Below are 8,987 nucleotides of genomic sequence, written 5' to 3' on the forward strand. Positions count from 1 at the left end.
GATTTGAAACTCAAGAAAGGTTGTTTGTTTCATTTCTTATCATTACATCTCATGTCTGCATTCTAGTCCCTTTCAATCAGAGAAAACAATAATTCCATTTAACAGAAAATGCTCTACATATTTTCATTATGCGTAGTCTAATCATCTCTGTAGAATAATTGAAAGTAAAAATTGAGTTCAAGAGTTTCCCCACACATTTTGAATGACAATCACCCAAATCCAACAGCAATGACAATAAGGACTCCAATGATAATTCAAAAACACGACTCAGGCTGTGAAGAATTGTGACAATGAGGAAGACTCAGAGAAAACACACAGTTCACCCAACCAGAAGGTTTTTACATTTGGTAGCACAAAATATAGATGTGTTTGCTTGAGGCAGTATATGACATGAATAACAATGCGGTGAACACTAAAAATGTTTTCTTAATAAACAAATACACATAGCCAATTGCCAATATATTGATCCTACTTTGTAAAAAGATGCAAGGAGGAACATTTGAAGTACTTACTATCAAAAGTTAATTCTAACGGAGTGCGCTCATCAGAACAAAGTCATCCCATTAGACTCAAATGCCTGGGGCTGTCAGGTGATGTAAACTTTGTCAAATATATACACTGGCCTCAGAGTTTGAAAGTTTTCAGGGCAATGCAACTGGACTGCTCTGTCTTTTTCTTCGAAGACAATTTGCCTCTCCCTTCAGGAAGCTCCATCAGTTGATGCAACAGGGAGACCTGGCTGCAATAAGAAATCACATTGGGGGGGGCATTAAATATTCAATTTTCACTTGTTAAATTTAAATGTAATGTAACTCGGTCTGAATATAAATAACTTGCAACAGTGCTAAGAAATGCTGTCATTTAATAATGGCAGTTCATCCTAAAACCTAAAAGAGAAACAAAGAACGACGGTGTAGTTGTGGCTGTATTTAATCAACTCAAAAGTTCAGCATAGCCGGGTGTGCCTAATGTTGTGGCCCAAGCGAGCAACAACACGCGAGGCGGGCGGGCGCGCGTGCGCGCACGCTGCAGTACTGAAGCTGAAGAAGAAAAGCAGTGCGCCTCGCAACTTGTTGCGCGTTCCTCCTCCGTCGTCTGCTGCATCACATCACTTGCAAGGCGGACAGCGGACACCTTTATCCACTTAGAGAAGAGTCCAAAACGAGGAGTAAAATTGCTTGGCCAATATGATTAGGAGGGGGTTTGTTTGCTTGATCGCAATGGTGTTCTGTATGGTCACGAGCCCAACAGCAGCAATGGGACTCAACAAAGTCAACGACAGCTCACCTGAGGCGAGCGGCTTGCTTTCTTACGGGGAACTTGTTGCCAACACATCAGGGAAGTTGGGCAACAGAACTTCGCCTTATTTGTTGCTGGATTTTGACGAAGGCATGTTGGAGGACTGGCGTTCCTTGGCCAGTGGCGATGGGCGGCGCGGCAGGGAGTCGGGCGTCAAGGCGCTGCTGGTAGCCGCCTACTCGGTCATCATCATCATCTCCCTGTTCGGAAATTCGCTGGTGTGTCATGTGATTGTGAAAAACAAGCGCACCCAGTCGGCCACGAGCGTGTTCATCATGAACCTGGCTGTGGCCGATGTGTTCATCACTTTGCTCAACACGCCTTTCACGCTGGTAAGTGCACACTCTCATTAGTTAAAAAGAAAAAAAGAAGACAAAATTGACTTAAACTCTTAATTAATATAAATTACATTATTATCAGATTTCCTAATTGAAAAAAAAAACATAATTTGAGGGGTGCTGATTAATTGCATTAATTAATTAATCAGCACCCCTCAAATTATGTTTTTGTTGCATGATTTTAATAAAGAAAAATAATATTGCATTTTATAAAGACATGATAATACACAATAAACACAACTTTTAGAAAATAAGATGTTTTTCTAAAGTGCAATTATTGCACATACTTTAGTATTGGTGTGTTGGATGGAGCATTTAAGAGCAATGAGTGATGATGATGTCAGGAGCTGGAGTGGGTTGGTTCTTTTGAGTGTTCCTTTTGTTTGTTTGTTTTACGTAAATTACATTCGGTAATGGGTATGTCCTTGACTACATGTAAGGGCTATAAAGTTTCTTGAATGCTCAAAAACTGTACTTCCCTTAAGCGATAGTGAGTCTGAATAGAATATTCCAACTTTAAAGGCAGCAGTACACATATTTGCATAATCTATGGTGAATAAAATCTATACATTTTACATACTAGTCACTGACGTTCTGCAGGCGATTCCAGCTGACTTTGGGTGAGAGGCCACAATTGCAGTGTAGTGTAAAGACAACAGGCCAAGTAGCATGACACATAGCTCGCTAGCTAACAATAAAAACATAGTATGGGCAAACATAACAGGCCAAAATTACTGGGGATGACCGGTGAGATTTTTTTCTGCTTAGTTATTTTTGAACATAATACCAAACATGTATAGTGACACCCCCATTACTGATTTTAGTGGGCAATCCAAATTGTTCCCAAAAAACGTGATTGGCGACCTTAAGCCCTAACAATAGCTTCCGTGGTTTAATGAATACATCAACTTGTCGGTTCAACCCCTACTGAACCCTCGTGCACGTTTGGACCCTGGGGACTTTTCAGTCCTGCACCCTTCTCCATCACAAAATCTCAGATACTGTGAGAAAATTTAGAATTGTGAGAATAATGGTCATATTCTCACGGCACACCATTTTTTTGGGGCAGACAGAGTTGTCATTGCCACCTGGAAATGAGTGTAAATGTAGTGCTTTTTTATGCATCTTCCCTCAAGAGATCTGTGTGTGTGTTTGCGTCTGTCTGTCTGTCTGTCTGTCTGTCTGTCTGTCTGTCTGTCTCACAGGTCCGCTTTGTACACAGCACCTGGGTTTTTGGAAGAACCATGTGTCACATTAGTCGCTTTGTGCAATATTGCTCCCTGCATGTGTCAACTCTCACACTGACTGCTATCGCCCTGGACCGACGACAGGTGAGTGTGTGTGCATGACCTTAACGACTCTCCTTAAACCAGTGCTATGACATTTCATGTGCTCAGTATAAATGTTTTTTTTTTTCACAAAACGTAATAGTAATACATAATATTACACCGGTTTACTGCCATTTTTGCAGTTGTTGTTGAAGTACTAATTTCTCGTGAGAACAGACGCGGGCAGGTTAATCACTGTTGGAATTTTGTGCAGCTCTCCCCACGTACAATGTTGGATTTTATCTCGGGAATCATGATTTTAAACTTGAGGATTGAGATAAGAGGAGTCCTTTAAGGGTGTTATATAAAAAATATTTCTCTTAACAGATAACTTTATACATTGTGTTTATCTCACATTCCCATATTGTTTTTCTCTTGTTGTGAGTTTGTGTTATTGTGAGCATCTTTTACACCCTCAGAACACACTTGCACACAGAACACACTCACAGCTTTGCAATTTCCGTTATTCATCAAATAACGTCCAAGATAGCACCTATAAATTAAAGTGTTTAATTGTGGATAAAATTGAATTTTTGATTGCAACGTGCTACAGCGCCTTTAAATCCTAGCAAGCCTTGAAACCTGTTTTACATGCCAGACTGTGTCTGTATGTCGCTGTAAATGTTCCTGGCTCTGCCAACAAATTGACTAAATCGATGTTATTCAATTAGATTTTAAATATCGTTGCATGGGCGGCTCGGTGGAGCACTGGTTAGCACGTCCGCCTCACAGTTCGGCGTGTGTGGATTTGATTCTACCTCCAGCCCTCCCTGTGTGGACTGCATGTTCTCGCTGTGCCTGCATGGGTTTTCGCTGGGCACTCCGGTTTCCATCCCCAGAATGTTATTTTTTTCATTCAACCTATTCAATTTTTGTTTCTTCTCTCAAATATACTGAAGTTTCTAAGGCTATTTTTATTGTCTAGACTTGCCTGCCAGTTCCATCAAGCATCCCCTGTGCGGTTGATGATACTTTTATGATAGCAACATTTTGACCAAGACATTGATTATTCCACTTGTTGTCATTCTTGTATGGTAACCTTTTAAAACAAACAAATTGGGACACATTCGAGGTGGACAAGAACAGAAGTTTTTGTTTTTAGGGATTCAACTCGGTGAGCATTTCTGTTTATTGTAGAGCATTTTTGTTTAATATCTTCTCTCAGCCGTGTGCTGTTTTTTTTTTAGAGCATTTTTGTTCAATATCTTCTCTCAGCTGTGTGCTTTTTTTTCCCAGGCAGACCGCAGGGTTCAAATAACCACTCATACAGCCAGCCAGCGATTACAACTTGGTATAAAAGCAGGTGCAGCATTTAAATCCTGGCTGAGTGCAATTTGTCACTCCTATGGGAAGCATGCTATTGTAGTTCAATACTTTCTCTGAACATCTGAGGTTTTAGTTTAAACACATTTTGATGAGTATATATAGTGCTATAATTCTCTCATTCCCATAGTAATTACTTTGCACTAAAAATATGTAATAGTTTGGATCTCAATATGTCAAATACCAAATACCATGGCCATATAAAAAAAAATCTAAAAGTTTCAATTGATGTACAATGTTCTTGCATTGTGCATAATACATGTATTGATGCTATACATATTTAACAGTTACCTGTAACGTGATGAGAGTATGAGGTGTAGGCGAGGTGGAGAAGCAAACTCACTCATGATCAGATTTGAGAAGAGGAAAGGTGTTTATCATATTTGACTTTCATTTGAATTCAGCTGAAAAAAGCTGAAAGTAAAATGTAATATCAATAATGTGATGTCAAGGGCGTGCGGTAATTTTGTAGAGGCAAGTGATCACAGTAAAAAAAAATAAACACGGCTGGTGATGTTATCGAGATCCGAAACCACCCTACCGCCTCGCTGCCAGCTTGTACGCCGACTGCTGAGCTAAACGCAAAAGCCAGCATCATCTGAAAGCTCAAAAGTGAGGTTTTACTAATATACAATCGAGCAGCTCTCCTTCGCGACTCTCACATGGAAGGAGTTGGAATAAATTAGTGAGCGTTATAGTGATCCTGTTGGACCTACAGGAACACTATAACACTCATTCAACCACAACACAACATTGTACTCACCTGATATATTTGATATAGGGAGCAGTGGAAAGTGAATGCTGATGATGACATTGCTAGACCTGGGCTATTTTAACTCTAGAGTGTAGCCGCTACAAAAGAAAATGGGAGGAGAGCTGTTCAGGCAAGTGTCGTGTGATGACAAGTACGCATTGGAAATGGCTCACTGTGAATAACCTGCTGTATCTTTGGAGACTTGAGAGAGACACTGCTGCAGATTGAAATGTTGACAGTGACATTTCATATCATTTCTAGAAATGTTGTCCACTATACGTTTGTTCGATAGGATATATATACGCACACACAGTATATTTGTGAATAATTACCACAAAAACATGTAAAGACATGGACTCACTCAAGCAATAAAATATTCTAATAATTAATAATTTATTATATAATTTATTATATAATTATAATAAAATACTTTTTCTTCATTCGGTGGCCTCAGCTGAGTTCCAAACGCAAACTGGCAAAGTTTTTCTATTCTTGTCTTGTAGTTGAATTTGAGTCTCATGACTACTAAATAAAATTCAAGGCTTAAGAAAGATAGCCAAGGAAATCCTATAATTTGGTCACTTGGGTCTGAGTCCGCCACCTCTGGTGCACTGTTTTTTTTATTGAAACAGTGTGGGCCTTTAGTTTACCCTTTCCAAAGGTTTTGGTTTATTTTAAGTGAGATCTGAGCCCTGCGGGGAAAAATTTAATCACATGGCATTTGATAAGTGACTTCAAAAATGTGATTCAAACAGAAAGGCAGGAGAGGGCATAGCAGAGAATTCTGAGAACATTTTCATCTGTGTGAGACAAATTTAGTGACCTGTTCTCTGTGTGCGACCTCCTACAGGTAATTTTACATCCTCTCAGACCCCGCATGTCACCCACTCAGGGCAGTGTTTGGGTGGCTGTGATCTGGATCATGGCCAGCTGTTTCTCCCTGCCACATGCCATCTATCAGAAACTCTTCACTTTCAGGTTCAGGTAAAGACACACACACACATACGCGCGCGCACACATGTACACACACACGTACACACACAGACTCATACACGCACTCACCTGCGCACACTTAAACACACAAACCTAGCATGAATCATATTTATTACATTGATACAAGAATAGGAGCATGACATTTTGGTCACCATGGCAATAAGGTGGTTGCTGACTGTTATCATATTTTAATAATGATGGAGTGATGCATTAGATGGTTGAGGAGATTTCGAGGTGTTTTAATGTACTGATACTTGCGCATTTTTTCAGGCGAGCACTATAAAATCGATTCTACGTTATACTATATGGTGAAGTTGTCGCTGTGATGAAATTGTTATAAATTACATAGGCAGTGATAACTCCAATAATTAAAGAAAGCCCGCATGTTCAATCGCCCCGAGGACATACATCGTAAATTACATTGAGCGTGTGAAAGACATGTCCGGATACATTTTCTGTCACTTTTTTGGGGCCTTTTAATGAACTTTTTACTTATAGCTGGAATCAATCTCAACTTTTCCCAGAGAACACTTTCTTTGATGGACAAGTCTAAGCCAAAAAAAACATCCACAAAATAAAGCACATATGGACTGAAATTCTGAGGTGTGATGCTAAGTGGTCTACTTACAATGATTGTGATATTTAAAATCTTGTCATTTGCCCTTAAAACACTCAAGCTAAATAGCGCAAATTGAACATTATTATGAGAAAAGCGGTGTAGGCAGCAAGTAATGTAGGTCATGCAATTTAGTCAGGGATTGGGTTTTTTTTGTGAATGTATCTGTTTTTCTTAGATACGTTTGAAGTGCAAATTTAATATTTTATTCAGAACATTTCAAGTAAATGGCTCCTTGTCACGTTGTTAAGGTCTAATGTATTTGTCTGCTTATTTTCATATAAATGTCTCCAGAAAATCTACTTTAAAAGCCTGTTTAATTCAACATGTTCATTTTTTTCAACTGTGTCATTACTCTGCCTTAAATAAAAATCGTTGACTAATTTCAAGCTTGATCTCCTTTGCAGTCAAAAAAAGGAGCGCAGCCTGTGCCTGCCAGACTTCCCCGAGCCATCGGACGTCTACTGGAAGTATATTGACCTCCTCACCTTCATACTCCTTTATATGCTGCCCCTCGTCATCATCACGGCATCTTACACTACGTTGGCCCACCGGCTGTGGCACCGCAATGCCATCGGCGACGCCACTAGGGCTCAGCACGCCACCCAGAGGAAGAAGCGTCGCCGCACGTTGGCCATGTTGCTCATAGTGGTGGCGGTGTTCGCCGTCTGCTGGTTCCCGCTCAACTGCTACGTGGTGCTGCTGTCCAGCCACGCCATCAACTCGTCCAACGTTCTTTACTTCTGCTTTCACTGGCTGGCGATGAGTTCCACCTGCTACAACCCGTTCATCTACTGTTGTCTCAACCCCACCTTCCGCCAGGAGCTACGCCTTCTCCTGAGCGTATGCAGAAGGAGTCGCAGAGTGACGGTGGAACTGGAGCTTGAGCGGCAACCCGCCGCCGCGCGCCCTCCGTGCCGCAGGACCGCCTGGCCTGACAACGATGAGTCGTTGGGAGAGGGGCAGGCTTTGCCGCAGCCCAGCCACCCATCCGTGCAGAAGAACCACGCTTTAGCCGAGCAGTCGCCCTATCTCAAGGACACGCACTCTCTTTTCACTGCCAGACGGGCCCTCACGGGGAGAACTGACATACTGTCCGTCGAGCCCATTGTGGCTATGAGCTGACTAAACCCTGTAACGCAGTGCAATCAGGATGTCTTTGATTACTTCTTCACGACCTCTATTACATTTCCATTTGATTCTTTGGGAAAAGCGGCATCATCTCAGTTCATGTTTTTTTTTTTTCTTCATGAAACTCCTGCAGTGCGGACAAAGCAACCCACTGAAAATTCATTTACCATTTGCTTGTGAAGAAACAGTTTCCCCTCATGAAACGCTGGAACCGGGCACAAGACGCAAACCTCTTGCTAAGATATTGGCACGTAGCAATTTACAATAATCAACGATATTATGACCACTTCCCCGATCTGTTTCGGGATGAATCAAATAATCGGCCCTGACAAAAGTTTGACACTGTGAGATAGGACTTCACCCAATAAGTAATGCGCTGTTAGTTTTTTATAATAAAAGTTATTCCTCATATTGAGATATGCAAAAGGGTTTACTCTGGCCAATTAAGTACTACAGACCTTTGTTTGCAGCCTTTTTTGTTTTTTTCCAAACAAAGCTCAAGATGGCTAAAAAATGTCACAAAAAGTGGCTGTGCCATCTGCCTCAAGCAAAAGTGCATTTAATAGTTGTGCCTGTCACAATATGTTGCTGCCATAGGTAGATACGCCAGAATACATTATGTTTATATAAATAATTAGCTAAAATCGCATAATTACACCTGATGGTCTTTCGCAGCCTGCTAATGTGCCACTGGACAACAATTGGCAATCAATGGATAGAGACAAACATCAATTCACACTCATTCACACTTAGAAACAAATGAGTGAGTGAACCAAACATACGGGTTTTTGGAATGTGCAGGGAAGCCATGCATAAAACTGAAACGCAAGCTCCACATCGAAAAGCCTCAGTTTCACCATTGTGCGTAACTTTGCTAAATAAACTCGCATCCGTCAGTGACAAACAAAACCCAGCAGTATTATCGTTTGAAAGGCGGGGAAAGTTGTATAGAGCTCTGATGTTAGAGCTGCCTGGGAATTGGGAGGAGATCCATTCAGCACCCTGCCTATCACCCAGAAGCTATTTCAGATCACATTGTCTCAAAATGCTTTGGCTCATTGCTGTATCTTGCAGCACAAAGGAAAGCATGGATAATGACAGCCATCCTTTGGCTACAAAAAGACTTTTGCTTATAATCTACCTCGACATGCAGCATTATGATATGAATCGCTTTTTATTTCTGCCAACACGTCAAAAGATTTTTT

General features: G+C 41.0%; 1 protein-coding gene across 1 annotated transcript; it reads left to right on the top strand.

Annotated features, from left to right (window-relative positions):
- The first annotated feature begins 1,391 nt into the window (after window positions 1-1,391).
- On the top strand, window positions 1,392-8,125 carry gpr83 (G protein-coupled receptor 83). Its single transcript, XM_037253266.1, has 5 exons — window positions 1,392-1,631; window positions 2,843-2,968; window positions 5,893-6,026; window positions 7,059-7,646; window positions 7,716-8,125. Exons 1-5 carry the CDS (start codon window positions 1,392-1,394, stop codon window positions 7,774-7,776), a joined length of 1,149 nt encoding a protein of 382 aa, XP_037109161.1. The 3' UTR covers window positions 7,777-8,125.
- Window positions 8,126-8,987: the final 862 nt, after the last annotated feature.

This window comes from Syngnathus acus, chromosome 1 (genome assembly GCF_901709675.1).
Source record: "Syngnathus acus chromosome 1, fSynAcu1.2, whole genome shotgun sequence".
Classification (NCBI taxonomy): Eukaryota; Metazoa; Chordata; class Actinopteri; order Syngnathiformes; family Syngnathidae; genus Syngnathus; species Syngnathus acus.

Coding starts and splice junctions, on each gene's coding strand:
- gpr83 (XM_037253266.1), top strand. CDS start 1,392: ATGTTGGAGGACTGGCGTTCCTTGGCCAGTGGCGATGGGCGGCGCGGC. Junction 2,969..5,892: donor TCGCCCTGGACCGACGACAG/GTGAGTGTGTGT, acceptor GACCTCCTACAG/GTAATTTTACATCCTCTCAG. Junction 6,027..7,058: donor CTCTTCACTTTCAGGTTCAG/GTAAAGACACAC, acceptor TCTCCTTTGCAG/TCAAAAAAAGGAGCGCAGCC.